This window comes from Pipistrellus kuhlii, unplaced genomic scaffold (genome assembly GCF_014108245.1).
Source record: "Pipistrellus kuhlii isolate mPipKuh1 unplaced genomic scaffold, mPipKuh1.p scaffold_m20_p_6, whole genome shotgun sequence".
In the NCBI taxonomy this organism is placed as follows: Eukaryota; Metazoa; Chordata; class Mammalia; order Chiroptera; family Vespertilionidae; genus Pipistrellus; species Pipistrellus kuhlii.
This window is the reverse complement of record NW_023425562.1, coordinates 16,719,453-16,743,788: the sequence shown is the minus strand read 5'-3', so window position 1 is coordinate 16,743,788 and position 24,336 is coordinate 16,719,453. Positions and strand designations below refer to the sequence as shown.

At 55.6% G+C, this 24,336-nt stretch overlaps 1 protein-coding gene across 3 annotated transcripts in view; it reads left to right on the top strand.

Moving 5' to 3' along the window:
- The first annotated feature begins 1,641 nt into the window (after positions 1-1,641).
- Positions 1,642-24,336, top strand: part of MYO5B (myosin VB) — a 188,453-nt gene continuing 165,758 nt past the window's right edge. For all 3 annotated transcript variants that reach the window (XM_045574527.1, XM_036418915.2, XM_036418914.2), the window contains exon 1: positions 1,642-1,907. In XM_045574527.1, the coding sequence (XP_045430483.1) occupies positions 1,881-1,907 (27 nt within the window). In that variant the 5' untranslated portion in view covers positions 1,642-1,880. The remainder of the gene's footprint in view (positions 1,908-24,336) is intronic.

Sequence of the window (24,336 nt, the reverse complement as noted above, 5' to 3'; positions counted from 1 at the left end):
CCTAGAGTAGTATTCTCCTTAGAGATGGGGTTCAGAGTCTTCAGCATGAATTAAGTTTTTAAGTTGTGCAGGTCTGGTGGAAGGTAGGAAGGTGGAACTGAGTTGGGGCTGGGGAGAAAGGATGGAAGCAAATCTTTTAGAATTACGGAGCTTAAAACATTCTGGTGCTCAGATCCATGCTTGGCGAATATGTCAGAATCCCTGAAGGTGGGGGAGGGGTTCCTTAGAGCGGTTCTGGATCCCCAGGGGAGTTAAATGGGGACCCTGCACTCCAGGCGGGGAGGTCTTAAGCAGGATGCACTTAAGACCCCTTCCAGAGTGTGGGGCTCTAGGGTAGCTGCCCCAGCAGGTGCAGATGGGCCCCTGGCTGAGAGCCACCTTCAGACCTGCCCTCCCTCAGGCACAGGTGCCACTTCCAGAAAACCAGGGTCGCCTCTCCTGTATGTCTGCTCCCCTCTGACTCCGGCCAGTTACCTCCTTTTTGGCTGAAATGTCTACTCCTTAAACACTTTCTTGTTTATCCTCACACGAGGGTATTTTCCCACTGATTTTTAGAGAGAGAGAAAAAGGGAGAGAAAGAGACAGAGAGAGAAACATCTGTGTGAGAGTGACAGCGATGGTTGCCTCCTGCATGTCTCCAACCAGGGCCAGGCTTGAACCTGCAAAGGAGGTACATGCCCTTGACCGGGATTGAACCCGGCCGCTTCAGTCCCAGGGCTGACGCTCTGTCCACGGAGCCAAACCGACGGGGCAGGTACACTCTTTTGTTTATCCTCCCGTTTGGCTGAAATGTCTACTCTCTGCTGTTGTTATTCCTCACCGAGAATATTTTTCCCATTAATTTTTTTTAGAGAGAGGAAAGGGGGCAAGGAGGAGAGGCGCTGGGAGAGGGAGAAACCAGCGAGACACGCATGGATTCACTGCCTTTTGCTCTGGACTGGGTATCGACCCCGGACCCTTTGGTGCGAGGGCCGATGCTGCAGGGCGGGCCGGGCTGAACCGTCTCCTCTCTCTGGAGTAGAAGAGGGAATGGAGCTGCTGCAGGCAGCCAGCGCCCTGTGGGGGGTAGGGAGCGGGAGAGGGCTGGGAGTGCGGGGAGAGGAGAGAAAGTGTAGACTTCCCAGAAAAGCACACCTCCTCTGAGCTGGGTGATGCCCGCCCACCTGGACGCTGCGGGGAGACCGCAAAGTGGGGGGAAGGCCCAGCTCGGCGGGGGACGATCTCTGGCAGAGCCCAGACACCCTCGCAGGCATCATCGCCACCACCGGGTTTTAATCCAGAAAACATCCCCTTTGGTTCCTCTGGGCCCCCCTCCGGCTCTGCCCCTTCTTCCTGGTCTGCACTGCGTCCCGCCACGCCTCCCGGGCGCAACGCGGGCACCGGAGCGGGACGGCAGGTGCGGCTCCGAGCGCACCTGTCCCGCGGCGCCCGCGTCCAGCAGGGGGCGCCCCGCCCGCCCGCCCCGGGCCAGGGGGACCCCGCTGCGCCGGGGGGCGGAGGGCGCGCCCGGCCCGGCCTTGCAGGGCGCCAGGCGGCGGCGGCAGCGCCCCGGCCGCGGCTCCCACGCCCGCCCTGCTCCTCCCTCGCCGCCCGCGCACCGCCTCCCATACCTGCGCGGAGCGGCCCGCCCCGCCGCCCGCCGCCGCCCGCCCGCAGGACGCGCCGGGAGTAAAGGTCGCGGGCCCGGAGCTGCGGCCGCGGCGCCTCCAGGAAGCCGGCGCAGGTCGGGGCCGGGGCCGCGGACACAAACTCTGCCCGGGAAGATGGCGCCAGGCGGCCGGGCCGCGGACTGAGCCGCCGGCCGAGGAGCCGACCCGCCTGCGCCCGGCGCGAGCGAGCCCCCCGGCGCGGGCTCGGGCCCCGGTCCGCCGGCCGCGGGCATGTCGCTCAGCGAGCTCTACAGCCAGGTGGGTGCGCGCGGCGGCGCAGGTGCGCTCGGGGATCGGAGCGCGATCGGACCCTCCCCCACCCCCAACCCCTCGCCCCCCGCCGTCCCCGCCGCGCCCTCAACTTCGGGCCGGAGAAAGTTTGCAGCCGGGAGCGCCCGCCCGCCCGGCCGCGGCTCTGCCCGCCGCCCCTCCCGCCGCGGCGCGCTCTCCGCCGGCCCCGGGCATCGCCGCCGGCCGCGGGCAGCGCTGGGGACAGCCCCCCGCGGGGCGCCCGTCGGGGTCGGGACCCAGGTGCTCTGCAGCGTGAGCTCCCGGGGCGACTTCCTAAGGTTTCCGGAGCGTCCTTTCCTCCCGCACACCGGCCAGGGGACCCCGGGCTCGGGGGCAGTTCCTGGGGGTGGAGAGAGGAGGGGTCCCAGCCTGGTGTCAGGTGCGGCGGCCAGAGGCAGGAGGGGGAGGGGTGAGCCGCGGGGCCTCGGGAGGTGCTCCCGGATCTCCGATCTCCGAGGCGAGGCTGCGCGAAACTCCCCAGCCCCAGCACACTCCCCCCCAGCACACACCACCCCCCCCCGCACCGAGCGGGGCAGGGGGAGGGGAGGGGAGGGGGTCCCAGGTGCCGGCCCGGCGGGTGGGTGGGTGCGTGGGGACCAGGGCGGCGGGCGGGCACTCCGCGCAGTGGCTGCGGGGAAAGCTGGGACCAGTCACTTCCCGAGCACCGTGGGCCGAGCCCCTTGCCCCCCCCACCCCATCCACTCCGGTTTCAGCTTGGAGCCCCTCTCCTCTTAAAATAAGTTTTGGGTGTCCCGACGCTTCTCCTGCGTTGTGGCCGGGACACTTTGGACTGTGTCTGCGCGCAGGTCCGGGCCCTGAGAGGGCGGGGCGGGGAGTGGGTGCGGGTCCAACTCCCGCGGGCCGGGCCGCAGGTCTGGGCGGAGGGGGACGCGCTCCTTCCGCTTCTTCACCTGCGGGCCGTGCCGCTGCCCCGCGGGGGCCAGCCTCCTGCGGGGGGCCGGCTTCTTTCTTTCCGCGAGTTTTCTAACGCCGCCTCCTTCCCGGGGAGGTGGGCGCCGGGCCGAACTGCGAGGCACGAGGTGGCCGCCGAGGGTGTCATCTGTGTGGGGGGGGGGGGGGGGGGGAGAAAGGCTCTCTGCTGCCTCGAACACCCTCCCCATCTGCCCCGACCGATGGGAGCGGAGGGCTGCGGCTCCAGCCCGCGCGTGAACCCCCTGCGCTTGGGCTTTGGAAAGGGCTCTTTCCCCACCCCCTCCCCGGGGCGGAGCTCCCGAGCTCAGGCTTCCAGTTCTTTCCGCGAGGCCGGCCTCAGGGACTTCCCTGGGGCTGGGACCGGGCGTGCAGGGGACACCCGAACCTGAGTGTCAAGCGCTGAGCTCGGGCGCACAAAGCACCCCAAGGAGCAGAGGGATGGGGTGAGCGCATCACCCAGTCCATCCATCGGGCCTAAGAGTAAGTCAGTCCTTCCCACTGGGGGCCCCCCTCAGGGCTCCTGTGGAAAGAGGGAGTTCACCTTGGATTGCTTCTGAAGACAGCATGTTCAGAGGAAAACACACTCAGTCTCGGTCAGAAATGAGCACACTGCAGGCTCACCCGGGATGGTGAGTTAGCGGGAGCCTGTGCCCAGTGGTAGGTGTGTGTCTGGACTTCAGGAGGTGGGCAGCACCGCTCACCGGAAAGAGGAGAGGGGAGGGTGGGCCAGACATGTGGCCTCATTCGTGTGGGGGTTTGGCATCATCCAGAAGGAGTTAGGATTTCTCCCTCGAGCTGTGGGGGACTGGGCCTTGCTCTGGTGATGGGTTTCTGGTTCTTCACCGTTGTCAGACGTGGGAATCTGAACTGGAGATGCTTCTGTGGCCAACGCATTGCGTCCAGCGTGTGTCTGGGGCAGCGGCTTTTCCCTCCGGCAGAGTGAAACACCCATGCCTGACTCTGAGAAGCGGTGGCATTGTTTTCTCACCGTCATCGCCGCACCTGCTAGGCTGGATTCTCAGGGTGCGTCTGAATCATAAGGCAGACAGAGAAACTGCCGGCTCCTCTGATCCTCTGGGTGTCTGAGGAGGTGGACTTGCTCGTGTTAGAACAGTATCAGAATGGCCAGTGCTCCCTTCTATTCCCTCGCTCTTAACCTGCTCGTGGGCTTGACTAACGAGGAACAATGGGTCTAGGCACCCACCTCAATGGATCATGCAGGATGGAAAGAATTACCCATGCCGAAACCGGTTTGGCTCAGGGGATAGAGCGTCTGCCTGGGGACTGAAAAGTCCCAGGTTCGATTCTGGTCAAGGGCATGTACCTTGGTTGCGGGCACATCCCCAGTAGGGGGTGTACAGGAGGCAGTTGATCCGATGCTTCTCTCTCATTATTTGTTTCTAACTCTCTATCCCTCTCTTTTCCTCTCTGTAAAAACTCTGTATATATACCCTGTTTCCCCGAAAATAAGACAGTGTCTTATATTAATTTTTTCTCCCAAAGTTGTGCTAGGTCTTATTTTCAGGGGATGTCTTATCTTCCCATGCGCTAGGTCTTATTTTCGGAGGGTGTCTTATTTTCAGGGAAACACGGTGTGTATAATATATATATATATTGGGTATATATAATTACCCATTACGACGACAGCATTTATAACAGGGACGGAAATTTTAAGGCCCTTTATTGATTATACCTGTTGCTTTGGTGATACAGTGGGAAGATGTTATTGGAATGAGACAGATGCTGTTATTGAAATGAGGCAGATGTTATTACTGGGATGAGATACGTATCTCCGTCTCTAAGTGAGCCGTAAGTAGACAAGGTCTCAGGGTTTCAGGGAAGGACTGAATCTGCTAGTCTGCTCCCGGTTATCTAAGAGAAGACTTCCTCCTTTTCCCTCCCTCGGCGTTGTCAGTCAGCTCTCCGGCCGGCAGCTCATGTGCGATGTGGATGTACTCCCAACGCCTCGGCCTCCAGAAACTGCTTCCTTGGTGTTGGGGCCTTCCTGGGCGGGAACGGGACGTCAGGGCCCATGCCCCCCGCTTGGAGGGTGATGTCAACGTGAGTCAGCCCCATCCCCGCTTCCAGCGAGGCGGGGCTGGCCAGGGCTCTCGTGAGCCACACGAAACTGGTTTCCAGCCCACGGGAAAAGACGGCGTGGGCTCCTGTAATTGGTACAGGTCCCAAACATGTGCAAGCATGGCGAGCACCGTCTAACGATGATAATTGCAGAAAATAGTCTGGTTTTTAAAGTGTCAGATCCACAACCTCTGCCTCGGGCTGAGGAATGCAAGCCTTCTCCCACACCGGGCGGTTCTGGATGAAAGTTTAAACTGTGCTCTTTCAGGTGGTAACGCTTTTCAGCGTGCTTCCAGCCCGCAGAGCGACTGGAAATCATCAGGCTGAAACCTACCTTTTAGTCATCCTTTCCTGCTTGGATGCTAATGGGCAGGTGCTGGTTTTTGGGGTGCTGCTAGGGGGTGGCTTTGATCGCAAGGGCTCCAGTGTGGGGCCAATCCTGGGAAAGTAGAACATGCAGGTTTCTCCCAGTACAGTCCTTCCCTGCCCCGAGTCTCCCCCCCCCCCCCTCCCCTTTCTCAGGTGGGCCTATAGACCTACGTGGACCTGCCGGTCACCCTCAGAATTTCAGAGTTTCCAGGCAAATTGTCAGTTCACAGGGTCTGTCCTCTGCCTGCCTGTGGCCTGCATGCACCGAACAAGCGTGACCTGCACCCTCACCCCTCACTGCTTGTCTCCCCCGTGTCACGTCTCCCAGGTGAGGCGGAGATGGGGAGGACCAAGGATGTGTGGAACCCTCGGGGAGCCTCCAGGGTATATCGGGCTCTGCCTCAGTAGGGGCTTGTTTGGGAGATTGTCCTCTAGGTCCCCCCGAACCCTAATCCCCGCCAAGTCCTGCTGGAACATTCGCAGCCATTTGTGGACACCCAGATTCCCCGCTCAGGCCTCTGGGAAAAGCTTGCTTTTTAGCTGTCAGTGTCTCCCTGTGCCCTGTTGGTTAAAAGCGTGCCTAATCCTGCATTTCATTAGTGGCAGGAGAGGCATTCTGAAGCCCCAGGTCTGGTTGGGGTCGAAGTCTATTCCTGCACTTAACTTTGCTTCAGCGGAGATGGCACCCTCCCCGTCAGGGGCCAGGGCACCTCAGAGTGGAAACTAGGCATTCTAGATTCTGGCAAGATTAAGAAGAATACTGTCATTTGCTGTGGTAAGGTCCAGCCATAAACTACACTAATTACAAGATAGAACCCAAATACTGCCTCCCTAAGTGTGTTTATCACAGTACAGTTAGGATTTCTCCCGACCCCCCTGTGTCCTGCAGCAGGATTTGTCACAGGGACTGGGTGATGAGGGAAGAATTACTACAAATCAGGAGACATCCAAAGCCAGGGGACTGGGGCAAAAGGATCTCAGGCCCCCCACATCCCCTGGGGAGGAGCAGGCACAGTCTGAAAGAAGTTGTAGACTTAAGCTGTGCTTTCTGTCTTCTGTTATAGGTTTAAAGGAAAATGAGAAAGCAGTTTTTACTATGTGCCCCCTTTCCCTGTTCATACAGGGCAGGGAAGGCACGGCTCCATGCCCCCCTCCCAGGAACAGCTACTGTTAGCCACGTGTGTGGTCTCTGGACCTGGCTGTCAGCCACCAGGGTGGTCTCAGGTAGCAGCTGGGCACTTGAGGTGAGGCTGGCCCCTGCAGGGATGAGCTGGGAGTGTATGTACATCAGATTTCCAAGCTGCAGTACAAACATGAATGCCGAATATCTCATTCATACTTTTAAAAAATACATATTTTTATTGATTTCAGAGAGGAAGGGAGAGGGAGATAGGAACATCAATGATGAGAGAGAATCATGGACCCCCAGCCTCCCGCACACCTCCTACTGGGGACTGAGCCCACAAACCAGGCACGTGCCCTGATGGGGAATTGAACCGTGACCTCCTGTTTCCTAGGTTGATGCCCAACCCCTGGGCCACGCCGGCAGGCAGACCAGCTTTGCGTGCTATGGAAACAGCAAATGCCACTGGTTCTAAAGCCCACCTGTGTGCTGCCATCTCCGGGCCAAGCACTTGAGAAAAGGCCTTCTCTCAGCGGGGGCTCCCTGTACCCTAACTGCCTCCTCTTGCCATTGTGGCTGAGAGCACCCAGGGAGGGCCCACTGCTCCCTCTGGCACTTGCCTAAATCCATGGAATGTGAGGCCATGCCAGGAGATAACGAAATGTTGTTTTCCTTCCTTATTTCTGTGCCCAGAGGCTTGCTTGGCACGAGGTTTGAATGTGGAATAACAGCGAAGCAACATTTGTGGATTGGACGTTACCATACCTGCCGCCCCACACTTACCTTCCTATCCTTTACATGAAAAGCATAAGCTCTTTATTTTCCCCCCAATTAACTCTCAAGCTTTTATCAGCAATCTCATCAGAACTCGGCGATATTTGCATGATTGGGTCGAGGCAAACATGAATCTGCATCATTCCCGCGGGAGCAGACAAAGCAGGTGGCTTTCAAAAGAGACCACGGTGAATCGGGAAGAGAAAATGGACCGCGTCTGTTTCCGCTGTCTCCTCTCCCCCTGGGACGGCGATGAAACTCCTCATAGTTTTCCTCCGAAGTTTCAGGCCCTCTTTTACATGCATTGCACAGCCAACACCTGCCTGCCCAGTGCCTGTCAGCACCCACACAGGAGGCCGGGAGGGAGGGCCCGTGCCTGCAGCCAGTCTTTTGACCTTGAGTCCTTCCAGTCCAGCGGTTCGTTGGTTGTGTGACTGAGCACCAAGGAGGTGTTAGTACACTAAAAGGAGATACATGGTTCGTCTCATCTCGTCAGATTTAATCACAGTCTCAATTGGCCCGTGCTCCTTAATGAGGGCTGATTTGTTAATTTGTAAAATAAGGAGAATGCGCATCTCCTCAGCCGCAAACTGTTTCCATCAAGCTGCTTGCTCTTTTTAATTGTCACCTTACTGGGTGTGTGGGTGTGGGCGTGTGTAACTATGTAACAAGCTGCGTGGGCTGGAATGAGGAAAAGGCCCTTACACTGTGATTAGCTTTGTAACGGACATGCTAGATCCTACCCATCAGCATCAGTGCTTTTCCTTTCGGGATAGCCTATTGGGCAGAGGGGTGAGGATCCTGGAGTCCGTCAGTACCTCTTCTGAAATCGGCTTCCAACCTGATGGCGTGTGTGTGTGTCCTTGCTTCGTTTATATGGTGCCATAACTAGGCCTGGAAAGCGGGCTTTCTGTCCTGGAAATAGCCAGGAGTTCTTCAGCGAGCGGAGCTGTTGAGCGTGGTAGGGATGGATGACACATTGCGATTGCGGACTGAGTGTGACTTCCGGCTGCTCTCCCCTATCTCCTCCGCAGGAGGGGGTGCAGCCAGGCCTCGAGGGCTCTCCCTGCTCTGTCAGGTAGAGCTCTCGGGCCGCCCGGAAAAGACTCGTTTGCATGTAGCAGTTCTGATCTGTTTGCTTAAAAACGTGAAGGCTCACAGAATTTCACAGTTAACACCGATTTTCAGTCCCACTTAACTGTATAAGTATCCACACATAGACGGGTATATGTGGGTGTGTGATTGCCTTCGTGCTATGACAAGTGGGAAGCATTAATGGATATCTGTGGATTGAACGGTCGCATGGAGAGTTTATTCCACTTCCCAAAACGCTCTTTCGGAAGGAAGCAGGTGGAAGGACGCTCTTTGTGTGTCCCTTCCCCTGTAACGTTAGCTGACTAGACGATGAGCCAGGAGGATAGCATAGCATTAATCACAGGGGCCAGGAGTGGTAGGCGCTATCAGTGTCCATCGGGGAAGGTGGGGAAGCGAGATGCAGTCTGTCCTTGCGCTGGCGTGTTACTCAGCCTTGCAAAGAGGGACATCCTGGCACAGGCTGCACCCCGGCGAACCTGGAGGATATTATGGCCAGTGAATAGTGCAGTCACCAAAGGACACCCACCGTGTGATCCCATGTGCATGAGGTGCCCAGAGGAGCCAGATTCAGAGAGACGGGAGTAGAAAGGGAGCAGAGGCCTGAACGTAAGAGCGTAAAGAGTGCAAATCTTGTGCGTTTTACCTCAGTAAAGCCATAAATTCTAGGGGAAACGGGCAGGAGAAAGAGAGGTTAAAAGCATAACCTTCCCACTGCATAGATCCAGGATAGACCTGGATCAGGAGCCTGTTTTCCCCTTTAATCAGCTGTGTGACCTCAGGCAACCACTTAACCTCAGGGCTCTTATCTAGAAGGAGGGTCAGAAGCTTAGGGCATGCTGATGAGATAAGAGGGGAACTTGGGAGCTGTTGCTAGGAGAAGGCTTGTCCTTGGGGAAGCCCCAGGCCTAGGGCGAGTGGGGTGAGAGTCTGAAGGGCTGGGGAAGTGCTCTGGCAGCTCACTCAGTGGCCGTGGCTTCTCTCTGCAGCCGGTGGCCGCCAGCCTTGGGTGGCTCCTCTCCCTAGCGGAGCACCAGCCCTGATGGAGAAGCTGCAGGGCTGTGCGTGTGCTTTTCTTTTCAAGGCGTGGGAGGACAGGAGCAAATGACTTATCAAACTCCTAAACCGGTTTGGCTCAGTGGATAGAGCATTGGCCTGAGGACTGAAAGGTCCCAGGTTAGATTTGGGTCAAGGGCTTGTACCTTGGTTGCGGGCACATTCCCAGTAGACGGTGTGCTAGAGGCAGCTGATCATTCTCATCGATGTTTCTCTCTATCCCTCTCTTCCTCTTTGTAAAAAAATCAATAAAATATATTAAAAAAATAAAATAAAGTTCTGGCTTTGAGGACCCCCCCCCTGATTAATTGTTTTAATGTTTTAAAAAGGTGCATGAGATGTAGCTCTTACTCAAATCTTCATCCCTAGAGCTTCAGACCTAGACCTGACTGTCCCGTACCTTACAATGGGGGGGGGGGAAGGGGGCTTCCCCCGTGTTGTGCTGAGAGAGCATCCCACCTGGACACCCCTAGCGGACACCGGGTCTGTCTTTAGCGCCTCCTGGCACTTGAGGCGCTTGGCTATTTTGGTTTCAAGGGCATGCCAAGATGTGGGCTCTGTTCTGAGGAGGCTCTCTCAGGAGCCAGGTTTGGTGGGTCTGAGCAATATGGCGTAACAGGCCCAGCACTAGGGAGCCAGAAAGATGCTCGGAGACTGCAGGGACCAGGCAGCAGCTGGGCGCATTGCCTTCTACGTGGGTGCCGTCCCCGGGATGCAGGCACCACCCCTGGCGCTGCTCTTTCTCCTGCCCTCTCACCTCGCCTTTCTGAGGCTCCCTGTCCGTTCAGATCGGCTCCTCTGTCTGCCTGGGATGTCCTCACTGCTCTCTGAGGAGAACAGCTCGAGGCTTTTGTGGTTGGTGCCCCTGGTCCAGGTGGCTCCCTCTGCCTCAGGGGACTTCCCCAGGTGGCCCAGTCCCCGGGGACCGTGCCCTTTCCTCAGCAGAGGCTGTGGGGGTTGCAGGCCCGGGAGCCATGGTTTTCCCACGTGGGGGTACCTCAGAAGGACCCCCAGAGCCAGTGAAAATGTAGATGCTGCTTTTCACCCCGTCAAGCAGGATGGGGGAGGCTTTTGCTGGGCCTGGTTTCATTTCTGTCCAGATCCAGGTCATTTGTGGTGCTCGCACCCTCCGGCCTGAGTTCCTAGTCTGGATTCTGACGACCATCAACTCCTGCCCTGGATTCGGGCGATGGTCCCATGTCTCACTTGCTCTCTCACCCTGAACACAGAGCTGGGATGTGGACCTCACAGTCTGCGATGACAGAGAGCCCAGTCATAACCCTTTTCTTCTTTGGGTTTTGTCCCTCTCCGCCGAACGTGTTCTAGGCCCTTTTTCTCCAGTTGCTTCCTCCACTTTCTCCCCCTCCACCCGCATTCCTTAACCTCTGTAATCCACCCGTAATGGAGGACCCCGGGACCGCCCGCTGCTCCCGTCCCTGCACTCCTGTCCCTGCAGCCTGACTGGCCGTGTGAAACCAAACCCCGCTCCGCTGGCCGCTGGGTTCCCCAGCACGCAGCCCTGGGGAGGGTTCTCGCTGAACGGGACCGATGCTAAGGGGGTCCGTCTGATCTGCTCACGTCACAATGTGAACCATCTCAGAAATCAGAAACGGCCGAAGGGCCAGCCAGAGTGGTGCCGTGCGGGGCTGTCCGTAACACCAGCAGCCCCGGAGCAGGAGCCTGTGTCTGGAACCCTGGGGCCACGTGCGGCCGCTCCTTAGTTAGGCTGCGACTTGCTTTGCCCGTGATCCCAGTCGATCAGCCTTGGGCTTTTTTGCCAGGGGCTCAGTGGTCGTGCTTCCCTGCTGAGCTGTGCTTCAATGCATCTCGGGTTTTTCCTGATAAGTTACTGTGCAAGGTGAACACCTTAAGAAATGGTCATTCTTCACGTACTTACTCCGTGGCAAACTGTGGTTCGTCCAGCAGCTCGTTCACGGCGCGGCAGGGGGGAAGTGGGTAGTTTTCGGGGGCACAGACGGTGATCTAAGTGTTACACAGGGAGAGGCAGCATCGACGCCACCACGGGGCCCGTTGGGGCTCTGAGCTCCGCGCTGAGGCAAGCTGTCTGGGCCAGGAATCCCATCTTCATGATGTTCATAATCTCCCTCGTAAAAGAGCATTTTTAAATCCGAAAGGAGTATGTTAACTCTGCTTTGCCTGATGCTGGTGTTCTGAGGCGACTTCAGGTGTCACCAGGAACACACAGGCGAGAAACCCGTGCCAGTCATTTCTCCCCTGGGATGATGGAGGATGATCATCAGAGAGCACAGTTGTCTTCTGGGCAAAAGAAATGGTAGCTGCGTCAGTGGCTTCAGGCGTTAGGGAAGGGTGGCGGCATCGATTCTGTGTGCTACGGTAAGACTGCGATCACAGTCACCTCCTCACGCCCTCTTCTGCAAAACGGAGACTTCGGAACGTGCGTTTCACGAAGTTCTGTGGGTGAACGGAGCCCAGCGGCGGCTTTGTTCGGCCATCACGAAGCATTGGCATGGAGGGGACCCGCCGTGGAGGGGACGTGGAACTCAGCCCAGAGAACACAGATGTCCTTCGAAGAGGCCTGAGGAACAGCGGCCCTTCCCACCGGCTCCCAGGTGCACGTCCACGTCAGGAAGGCAGCCATGCGCAAACAACCCCTAAGAAACCAACCAACCAAAAAACAAGAAAATCCTGTCCCCGCTGAGGCTCTGCCCTGGGTGAGGGTGGAGGGGAGGAGGCGCCCGTGCCCTGGGCAGTCCCGGCCTCGGAGCAGGAGTGTCTCCGTGGCGATGGCACCGGCCGGGGTTTCCAGGGGGAAGCTGGTGCGGGGTGACCTCGGTGTTATTGCTGACTTTGGAACTGAGCCCCACTCCTGCCAAGAGGTGACTCCACTCGAGTACGTTCTAATGTGAATTTCACATGTAAGGGGGTCGCAGGAAAGGAGCTCACCCGGCGGTAGATGCCCAGAGAGAGAGGCCTGGAGACTGGCATCTGGGGAACAGCGGGCACCCAGGAGTGACAGTCCGGAGAAAAGGAGACGGAGCGATCAGCAGTGGGCACGCATCGCAGGAGGCAGCCTTAGCTTGGGGTGCAGGAGCCCCAGGCCAGCCAGACCCCGAGGGGTGAACTGGTCTGCAGAAGTGAGGGCTTCCTCTCTGCAGGTGTCCCAGCAGGCTGGGCATGGGCATTTGACCCCTATGACCTGGAAGGAATATATGTATATATATTTAAGGTAAAAAGGAACAATTTCAAATAAACAGTAAAAGAAGGAAGCAGTAAACCATCTTGTTCTTGCTTCTGCTGAGCTATAAAAGAAACCTAGATAAAGTGCCTCATCGTTTTTTTTTGTTTCTCTTAGAGAAATAGGCTTCCACCTCACTTGAATTTACAGTATTCTAAGAATGGGGCCTGGCCAGTGTGGTTAAGCGGTTGAGCATCGACCTTTGAACCAGGAAGTCACGGTTTGATTCCTGGTCAGGGCACATGCGCAGGTTGTGGGCTCGATTCCCAGTGTTGGGTGTGCAGGAGGCAGCTGATCAATGATTCTTTCTCATAAAAAAAAAAAAAAAAGGAAATACAAAGCTTTATTGATTTAGTTTAAAATGGTTTCAAATGCTCTAGTCCCCTGTTTGGGCGGTGGGTACTTCGTGGTGGGAGGGAGAGAGGCGACATAAAGGGGCCATCTGTTACGGTTCTTATGGGATGAAGCCATGTGTAAGCTGTAAATTTGGGTGCAGACAGAAAGGAATGAGAACGAAGGAGATGAGAGAGGAAGAGGGTGCTCAGGGGGAGGAGGGGATTGCAAGAAGAAGGCTAGCGCTGCCACCTGGCTGGGCTGGGCTCTGTGCGGGGGGGGGGGGGGGGGGGGGGGGAGGCCCTCCCCGGGGGCCCCCTCCCCGCCCTGAGGTTGCTCTGCTCAGCCCAGAAGGAGAGAGGCCCGAGGCAGGACCAGATCCCCTCCCAGGCTGGCTCAGAAGGACCTGGTTTGCCTTCTGGTAGACCCCAGGCCCCTGCAGCACCCACCCAGGAGCTGATGCCTTAGCTTCAGAGTGAGCATGGACTAGGGACAGAGCCCAGAGGGGCAGACACCCTGCCGCTGCTGCCCTGCCGGCCAGCTCTCTGCCTGTCGCTGGTGGAGCCCGGCCTGGTGTGTCCTCCAGGTGCACGGCCTGCGCTGAGGTCAGACCCGAATACTCTGCCGTGGCGGCCCGTCTGCACAGGCCCCCGGCCAGCACCCTCGGGAGGCACTGCACACGCAGGCGAGAGAAATCGGGCGTTTTCCTCGTCACGCCTGTGCATCTGCGTCTGAGCGTGCCACTGCCCTTGCTTGGAGGAGCCCACGGTGGGTTAGCTTCTGCTTTATTTCCTTCAGAAAATGCCAGCTCCTCACTCTTTTTAAAAAAAGAAAATGTTTCTATTGATTTCAGAGAGGGAGGGAGGGAGGGAGGGAGGGAGGGAGGGAGGGAGGGAGGGAGGGAGGGAGGGAGGGAGAGAGAGAGAGAGAGAGAGAGAGAGAGAGAGAGAGAGAGAAGGGGAGAGAGAGAGAGAGAGAGAAACCTCAATGATGAGAGAATCATTGGTTGGCTGCCTCCTGCACGCCCCACAGTGGGGATCAAGCCTGCCTGCAACCCAGGCATGAGCCCTGACTGGGAATGGAACCATGACCTCCTGGTTCATAGGACAAGGCTCCCCCACTGAGCCACGCCGGGCAATCGGCTCTTCACTCTCCAAGCAGCATCTTATATTTTTAGACACACACACTCTGTGCTTTACGAGGTGTGCTTCCCTCCGGTGACTGAGCCCTCAGGGGGAGGGACGATGAAGAGGGAGTGGGCGTGAACGGGCAGGTGACATCCTCACACTTACTCTGTGCATCCTGGTGGCGGATCTGGAGAGGGGAGCGGGAGGGCCGGCTCCTGAGCACTCGCTGTGTGTGTGTGTGTGTGTGTGTGTGTGTGTGGTTTCCTGGACACTCGGTAGCTGGTGGTATGGGAAGGGTTTGAGTCCCGTGCCCGGCGTGGCAGGACTGTGTTGATTTTTCCAGCTTGCAGCCCATTAGGCCATGCAGGCTGTGCACCCTGAATGAACACCGAGGGGCCGTTCCTGAGCAGTGAGGCGGGGATGGAGTAATGGAGACAGGCACCGGGAGGAAGCGCGGTGGTTGTAGTTCCCGATTTGGGTTTGCGGTGACAGGAGCGTTCCCCTGTGGTCCTCTCGCTCAGGTCCATGCTGAGAGGGAGCTTCGGGGCAGCGCTCAGCTCTCAGCTCTCAGCTCTCAGCGAGTGGGAGTCATCGGTGGTGGCCGGTACCCCAGCCAGGGCCCACCACACCCCATTTTGACTTTGTGACCGAAGTTTGATCTTGACAAAACCTCTCCCCGCCCAGCCGAAGCGTCTCCGTGGTTGAGTGACAGCCTATGAACCAGGAGGTCATGGTTCAGCTCCTGGCCAGGGCACCTGCCTGGGCTCATGGAGGCAGCCGATCGATGATTCTCTCTCACTCCCTCTCCTTCCTCTCTGAAACCAATAAGGATATATTAAAAAACAGAAACACCTCTCCCCTGTGCGTCCGTGCCTCAGGCCGGCAGAGCCCTGGACGCCCCCAGGACGGTGGACTTGGTGACCCACGACAGAGAGGGCTCCCGGGGAAGCCGGTCGGAAGCCTTTTGGGAGCCAGAGCATCCTGACGGAGGCTGTCGGTTGATGATGGCCTTGTAGGCTCCGTCTCTCCCACCGACAGCATCAGTCCCCTTGTCTGCTGGCTGAGCCTTGAGCTTTTCTGCATCAGTGCCGATTCTACCTGGGACATTTCTTCCTTCCTCTGTGTCTACGCTCATTCTGTCTCTCCAGGCCAAGGTCAAACTGTAGCTTTGCCCGTAGACCCTTCCTGACGAAGCCCAAGGGGACCTCTTGTCCGCCGCCGCCTGAAGCAGCTGCTATAAATAACGTCCATTCATTCCTCGGTCTTGGCATTCGCTCCCATCCTCCTCTGAGGCCTCCTCTCTGTCGTCGGTCTGCACGGGCGCTTGTTTCTCGGATGATTGCGTGACTTTATGCGTGTCTGCCTTATCTCCTGGTGGCGGAGAGCACTGTGCCTTCCAGGATGGCGCTCGGAGCCGGCTGGTTTGAAGAGCGGGGCCACACAGGGCTGTCAGCCCAGCATGTGAGAGTCGGGTGTTTCTGTGAGGTGTCTCCCAGGGGCCGGGGAAGTCCTCCCTGGGGCATGCTCGCTCGCTGAGGAAGCATCTCGGAGGCAGGTGTGGGCTGAGCAGTGGTGAGTGCGTTTGCAGCCTTCACTTCTGGAACAGGGGTGAGCCGTGGAGGCGCCGGGGGCATGCTGGGTTTCCTGCCCGTTCTCCTTCCAAGGAGAGGCCACAGGCATGCCGCCTGCTGCTGCCGACCTCGTGTTCCTGCCCCTTACCATGCAATCTTCTCATCTTAGGAAAGCAGGGGAGAAAATGCGATAAGCTGACAGGGCTGTTGATGGTGTGCTCTGGGACTGAGGCAGAGGAAGCTGGAGAGGGAGTCAGGTTCAGTCTTCTTCCATTTGTGCCCTTTTCTTGCTGTGAAAACCTGGGCAAGGGGTTCGGTCTCTCTCTTTTTAAAATATATTTTATTGATTTTTTTTATAGAGAGGAAAGGAGAGGGATAGAGAGTTAGAAACATCGATGCGAGAGAAACATCGATCAGCTGCCTCCTGCACACCCCCTACTGGGGATGTGCCTGCAATCTGGGTATATGCCCTTGACCGGAATCGAACCTGGGACCCTTCAGTCTGCAGGCCGATGCTCTACCCACTGAGTCAAACCGGTTAGGTCTCTCTTTCTTCCTCTCCCCCCCCCCTTTTTTTTTTCTCTTTCCCCATCTCTCCCTCTCCCTCTCCCTCTCCCTCTCTCTCCCCCCCCCTTTTTTTTTCTCTTCCCCTATCTCTCTCCCTCTCTCTCCCTTTCTCTCTCCCCCTTTCATCTTCTCCTTCTCTCCGGGCCCCACATGAGGTTTTGATTTGGTTTTGTTTTTGGTGTGCATTCCATTCATTGCTGATACGGGGACCAGCCATCAGAATATCAAGTTGAGACTTCTGTGTCCTATATATAACCTTGAGTCATAGAAATCTTCAGGAGTCATTGAGACAGAGGTGTAGCGATGGAAGGTCCTTTGCTTCACGTTGTTGCAGATCCAGTCTCGATTAAGGCTGCTTCTGGTGCATTAGCCCTTCGAGTTCTGCTCCAGGGTGGGGTGTGGGAAGGGAGATGCACTGCGCATGGCATCCACGGAGCAGCGCCCGGGCCCTGGTGGAGCTGGGGTGGAGCGGGGATGGAGCTTACCCAGAGGATTGTTCAGAGCACCCGCCCTGAGCTGGGAGGGCGACAGGAGCCGGTCCAGGAGAGCGCCGGAAGTCAGGGACTAGATTGGAGCTTCCTAACTGCGATACAGTTATGAGATGGAGATATCGTCTCCATTATGAGATGCTATGATAATAAAAGTAGCACCCAACATGAAACATAATGATAAGAAAGGTAAGCCATGCTTAGAAACATGAAATATCAATTGATGCCTAAGTCGTCCCAGTTTACTTTAGAATAAAGTAACTTTCTAAAAGTTACGTGAAGGGCCCTCGCTGGTTTGGCTCACAGGATAGAGCACCAGCCTGCAGACTGAAGGGTCCTGAGTTAGATTCAGGTCAAGAGGGAGCTTGCAGGAGGCAGTTGATCAGTGATTCTCATCATTAATGTTTCTATCTCTCTCTCCCTCTTCCTTCCTCTCTGAAACCAATAAAAATATATTTAAAAGAAAAATAAAATAAAGGTCACTATCAGATTGGTATCGGGGTTGCAGGCGGCTCTTCTGCTCTCGCCTCTCGTGGCTGAGAGTGGGCGCGGGAACTCTGGGTCTTGTTTATAGGGCACTGATCCCACTCATAAGCTCCCCACCCCCCTCGCCCCTGGTGCCTTAACCACCTCCCAAAGGCCACTTCCCCAGACCCTCGCTTTGGGGGTTAGGATTTCAACGTGTGAATTGGCTTTTTTTTTTTATTTTTTTATTTTATTTATTTATTTTTTTTGTCACTCACCAGAATTCTGAGGGGATTTATTTAGGTGTGTGTATTGACGATTCATTTTTTTATTGCTGATTATTAATATGGTACAGGTGTAGCACAGTTGTTCACCTACTTGGGTGGTTTCCAGGTTATGGCTGTTATGAATAAAGCTGTCTAAACATGTACATACAAGTTTTGGGGTGGATGTTACGTTTTAATTTCTGAGATAAATCCCAGAAGTGCAGATGCTGGGTTTTATGGTTGCTCATGGTTCTTTTTTTTTTTTTTTTTTTTAAGAAACTGCTAAATGTCTGAGTGATCCAGTTTTTCTACATCCTCATCAGCATTTTGTGCTGTCATTATTTTTTAAAATAAGCTTTTAATTTTAGAAGTCTTATATTTGCAGTTTTTTTTTTTCTGTAAATCCATTACAGAGAGTTGCCATATACCCCGTGCCCAGTTTTCCCTGTGAGCATCTGACAGTCGTGTGCTACATCTATTACAACGAGTGAGCTAATGGTAACACACCTAAAAGGTACCAAGGTGTCTACTTGATTCACATGCCTCTCGTGCTTACCCAGTGTCACGGGGGGACCGGGATAGCAGGGGCTCGGCGAAGGCCCAGGCTGTGTCTGGACTGCAGGGGACGGAGGCTCGGACTAGGCCCTCCTCGGGGGCAGCTGTCCCTTCAGTTGAGAGACAAAGGGAGTGAGTGGGCTTGTCCAAGGAGGAGCAGCCCGTGTTCTAAAGCGCCAGCTGCTAGGACCGTCCTCCTTTTTTCGAGGCTTCTGGGACCGCCGGCTCCGAAAGGACCTCAGTCACTTACCTTGTCGCCAGGTTTCCCGCCACGATGTGTGACGTGGAGGGATGTGGGCCTTCTGTGTGCTTTGGCAGCGGAGTGCGGGAGGCCCAGGGCAGAGGCCTTGGCCTCAGATGCTGTTAGAGGAAGAGATGCAGCCTTCCCAGCTGGGTCTGTGCCTTAGGGTTAGATCTTCATGAGCAATACACCAGGGAAGAGCTGAATAATTTAGTTACCAAAAGGCCAGCCAAGGCCCCATGTGGCACTTCATTTATACGCGGAGCCTTGCCCTGTGTGAAATGTTACAACTCTCTCTAATGGCTCGTTTTATTTCCGTGTTGTTGGTTTAACCCAGGCGGCGAGCCCCCAGGGCAGGAGTGGTCTCTGTGCTGAGCACCTCGGCTTCTGCAGAGGGTCACTGCAATGGGGCCAGATGGCAGGCAGGCGTGGCTTTGTGTGTTTGGGAGACTTGAATAGTCGCGCCGCACACAGGCAGACCTTGGAGATGCAGAGTGTAGGTCCAGGCCACCACCTCTGACGTTTGGTTTTGCAGTGCACATGAAAGTTACCGTGTTTCCCGGCGTATAAGACGACTTTTTGACACGAAAAAAAGCCTGCTCAGATTGGCCAGAGTCAGAGAGGTGGTCTATTAAAAAAAGAACTGGTGTTGCCTCGGAAGTGGGGGGTAGTCTTATACAGCGAATATAGGCCTAAACCTATGTTTTAACTGTAAAATTAGGGGGGTCATCTTATACGCCGGAAAATATGGTATGTTTACACCATGCAATCGTCTATTAAGTATGCCATATAATTATGTTTAAAAAATAACTATATATATCTATATATATATATACACACACACACACACACACACACACACACACACACACACACATATATATATATATATATATATGTATATATATATCCCTTGTTATTGCTAAAGTACTTTATTGCTTGCCGAAACCAGTTTGGCTCAATAGATAGAGCGTCGGTCTGTGGACTGAAGGGTCCCGGGTTCCATTCCGGTCAAGGGCATGTACATTGGTTGCGGGCACATCCTCGGTAGGGGGTGTGCAGGAGGCAGCTGGTTGATGTTTCTCTCTCATTGATGTTTCTAGCTCTCTATCCCTCTCCCTTCGTCTTTGTGGAAAATCAGTAAAATGTATTTTAAAATAATAAAATTAAAAATAAAGTACTTTATTGCTAAAATATGCTAACCATCACCCGAGCTTGTTGGAAAAATGGCATTGATAGACTTGCTCAACAAGGGAATACTTTCAGTTTATTAAAAGAAAACACAACCTAATATCTGGGAAGTACAATAAAGTGAAGCGCAGTAAAACACCACCGAGAAACGAGGTGGTGTTCCCGTCTATGGCTTTAAAAAATTGATGAGAGGAGCCCCAGGCTTAGGGCGTCATCTCCTGACGCTGGGTCATTGCCTCTCAGCCTGGGAAGCGGGTGGGGGAGGGCTTCGTGGAGGGCGGTGGGTTTGGAACCGGATCCTCAGGAGCCAATAGGGTTTGGGCCAGAGGCCAGGAAGGAGGGAACGCGTGTTTATGACCTTCCATGGGGTGATCCGATTCTGATTTTTACAGCTGTGTGCCTGCTGTGGCGTTTTCTTCCTGCTGTAAAATGAGTCTCTGCCATTTGGGAAAGTTGATAAATAGCCTCCAGGATGCAGGGGGAGGTCTAATAGTTTGGATCAGAATGTGGACCTGAGGGAGGATGGACGGAGCAGATGCCAGGGGTCCTTCATCTCATCGCCGTGGAGCGGAAGCCACCTCCCTCCTGGGTCGCTGATAGAAAGTCTCATGCCTCATACAGAAGCCATCCTCGGCCCCGAGACATGGGGTAGCGCCCTGAGACACCCAGCTCATTGCTTCATATGCAAGATGTGCTTGGTAATGGTCTTTTTAAAAACATTATTATTAAAAAAAAAATAAGGTAATAGATTTTGAAGTTTCGAATTGTAGGATCACATAAAGATGCAAAAGTAGGGGGAACCTTGGGCAATACACAGCGAGGATTTTCCTGAGGAAAGATGGAGAGTCTTTGGTCTTTGTTCTGAAGGTCCCTGGGAGGTGGGGGGGGGGGGGGGGGGGGAGTGGGCCTGCCAGGTTGCAGTCTGGGGGAGAGCATGCCCGGGGGATTCAGTTAACGTTGTAGGTCTTTAATCTCCTTTCCAGGGAGCGCGTCCTTTAAAACGTTCTTGGCATCCTTCACGTTCACTAAAAGATTGAAACCATTGATTCCATGTGCGTATTCAAGGCTCCAGTTCTTTCCAAATGAAATAAGAATGGATACCCAAGGCTGTGACCTTCGTAAAGTAAGATGTTGTGTACTTGTACTTGGTTTCACTGAAGATGGAAATGCAGCTGGTTGTAGCTGGGGGGAAAAGCTTTAGTCCCATCCCCTCCCCGCCCCAATCCCAAAGTCATGCCTTGAGTCCCTGTCAGTGGTGTTTTTATACGAGATCTTTGACTCAGCCTAATCTCCTGGTGAGGAATCTTATGAAATCAAGATTCATAATCAAGCTCAGCCCTGGCTGGATGTCTCAGTTGCTTGAGTGTCATCCTGTACACCCCAACGTTGTGGGTTTGATTCCCAGGGAAGGAACATTCCTAGGTTGTGTACTAGGAGGCAACTGATGGGTATTTCTCTCCACCCCACCCCTCTCTCCCTTCCTCTCTTTTTACAAATCAGTAAAAGCAAAGCAAACAAACACATTTCCTCTGGTGAGGAATGAAAAGGAAAAACAACACACCTGTGAGCTTGTAAGTGGTTTCTCTTCGTAGGCGGGGTGGGAAGTGGCAGTAAGGAGGGAAATTCTGTCTATTTTGTGTACAAGTATAAAACTGTTTTGTTTTTCACTATGAGCTTATAATTATTAAAGTACTGACAAGTTAGAGAAAGCGTTTCAAGGACTCCTGTCACAGCCTATCACAAAGACCATAAGGTTCGTGTGTTTATAACCCTGGCTTCTGTTCAGGTCATAGAATACTTAAGTTTCAGCTAGAATTTGGGGACAAGGTCAGGTGGACGCAGTGACCTTGGTGGGTGTGTAACGGCTGCGATCACTCACTGGTCAGGTGAGCCCACCCACCGGGGTCTCTCAGAATGTGTGGCCAGCGTGTCCGAAGGCCAGTCTCTGCCTCAGGAGGACAGCCACGGCATGCTGCCTGTTAGCTGGCGTGAGGTGGAACAATGCCTCTGGAACTGATAAAAGGAAGAGAACAGGGGCACGTTGTCTGAGTTTAACCAGCACTCTGGGAGTGAATGTTTGGTTGTTAGACGAACGTGATCACCACTACACTACGGAAACCATGTTTAATTGTTGATGTGCCATCGAACCTTGGGTGTGGGAGAGCCATCGACCAGCCTGTGGGCTTGAGGGAACCATCTCATACCTTCCATCATGCTGTCTTGTGCCTCTGAGTGAACAGACCCCTCGGAAGCAGAATCTGACTGTCCTGGCTTCCCACGCAGGTTATTCTAAACATCACCGGGTAAATGCATCTCTCTCCTGAGTTGGTCACCAGTTCATGTACCAGCAAATGCTCAGGATGCAATCCCTGGAAGCCCCCAACCAGCCCCTGATTCCCAGGTGGTCCCCACTGCACACCAGGGACCCAAGAAAAACCTGCCAGATTTGTCCTCCCGGGAGCAGGGGTGGGCACCTCCACGAAGCAATGGGTAGCTCAGGATGTTGGTCAACAGGAGCTGACTCCCAGGCTTCACATGTCCTCGCCCTCAGTGGCCTCTCACTGACGGCGGGGGTGGGGGGTGGGGGTGTGTGTGTGTGTGTAGGAGGGAGGTGGGGGAAGTGTTGGTAGACTGACAGTCGTGCCGTTGGCCGGGCTGGGAGGCTGAGCTGTGTTTGCCCAGAAGGCCGCTGCTGTTCGGTGTGCCTTTGGGAGGCACGCTGGAGGCCTCGCGCGGAGGAATCGTTGAAATGAGACCGAGGTAACTGCTCAGTGAAGCTCACTCACGTACAAAGAACGACACAAACGCTGCTCAGGGTCCGAGTGGGGCATCGCTGGACAGCCAATCCCTGTGGTCGGCAAACCGCGGCTCTTTGGCCCCTTGAGTGTGGCTCTTCCACAAAATACCACGGCCCGGGTGAGTCTATGTTGAAGAAGTGGCGTTAGAAGAAGTTTACGCAGAAAAAATTTGGCTCTCCAAATAAATTTCCATCGTTGTACTGCTGATATTTGGCTCTGCTGACGAGTGAGTGTGCCGACCACTGGCCTACACCGCAGGTGGGCGGGCCAGCTTCTGCGCCCAGGGTCTGCCGTCACCGTGAACCTCTGGTGGTTGCAGGCAGAAGGGACATGGAATTTCCTTGAATTTTCCTTTGAGACGTCACGTCTCCGGTAGCTTGACCTATTTCGTGCTGCTATTTTGGTGAAAAGTAAGATTCTGCTCCTGCCTGCATAGCCCCCACATGAAATTCACCGGATGTAGCCGAAACTGGTTTGGCTCAGTGGATAGAGCGTCGGCCTGCGGACTGAAAGGTCCCAGGTTCGACTCTGGTCAAGGGCATGTACCTTGGTTGCGGGCACATCCCCAGTGGGGGGTGTGCAGGAGGCAGTTTCTCTCTCATTGATGTTTCTAAATAACTTTCTATCCCTCTCCCTTCCTCTCTGTAAAAAATCAATAAAATATATTTAAAAAAAAGAAAAGAAATTCACCCGATGTAGACGGAAGGGGTGTTGGAGGTCATCGGACCTGTCTGTCGGGATCTCGGAGCAGGTTAGAACCTGCATCACGTTTGTCACCGATGTGTCACTCAGCGGCGAGGCGGGGTGGCGGCCAGCTCCGAGGTTCCCTCCGTTCCCTGCAGCCCGGCCGTTTCCTGGTCTGTGAGAGGTGCCTGCTCTCCGCTGCATGAAGCTGTTTTGTGTTTTTTGTTCCGGGGGTCTCTGCGGGTTTTGTTTTTGCCCAGCTGGCTTTTAGAAAGAGACGCTGAGCGGATCGGTGGCCGTTTTTGTTGGGAAAGGTGCTTGCCGTTCTAACGAAACGAGGTTTCCCACAGTATCAGGCACCCGGGCGGCTGGCGGTGCCCGAAGGCAGTGAAATGAGAGAGCAGGAGGAGTGGAGATTACGGGCCCCGGGAGAGTTATGCCCGTTTCTGCCGGGAGCCGCGGCCAGGGGTTCCCCTTCTCCCTTCACGTGACCGGCTGGAAAAGCCCGAGTCCCCAGGGCTGGGCTGACAGGTGGCGGCGGGGAAAACCAGGCCATGAATGGGGCCCCTGTCTCCAGCCTCTGGGAGGAGGGGGGCGCCCAGAGGGAACCCCCGCCCGGAGCGTGGAGCCAGGCTCTCTGCCGCTCCCAGCTCTGCCTCCTGGCGGACCCGTTCCGACCGGGACTGTTCCTCGTCGGTAGGGTCAGGAGGGGGTGCAGGGAGAAGAGGGGTGAGCCCCCGCGGGCTGGATCGAACTCCCATTCCCTGGAGGTCTGTGTGCATGGGGCCATCCATCCTCCTGAGTCTTGGAAAGCTGACGGCCTCGGTAGCACTTCATTCGGGAAGATCTGCTGATGGCACTGTGTCCCCGGAGCCGGTTTTGTTATTAGCTCCGGTTGCGTGGACACCAAACAAAACATCACGGAGGCGGAAGACACGGTTGCCTCCGCCGGGCGGTAAAGGAGGCCTGTACCAGGTGCCTGCTGAGCCCACGGGTGCTGCGCCTGGGCCCGGGCAGCGGAGAGGGAGGCGCAGCCCTGCGGGGCCGGAGCAGACGGCGGGGTCTCCGGGGAGAAGCTGCACAACCGCAGGGCCTTCCCACCACGCGGGCACCGCCGGCCCCACCTCTGGGGGGCAGGTGAGGGCAACCCCGGAAGGTTGGCATAGGATAGCCCTCGGGAGACCCTGGACACTTCCCAGTCTGGTCTGATGTGCTAGGGAGTCAGCCCAAGAGGGGATGTGCTTTAAGGAGATCGTGTGACGTGGTCGGGGCTCCGGGGTCCCCAGTTGGCTTTAGAAAATGGCACAGATCTCCTGGCCACCTGACTGCGAGGCTGCGAGGGGTCCCACGAGGCTGCGGCTGAGCAGGATCGGCAGCCGGACAGAGAATAAGCTCTTGGACGGCGAAGCGCCCTCGGGGGAGGCACTGTATTATAGATCCGCATGGTCTGCATCGTCTTCCCAGATC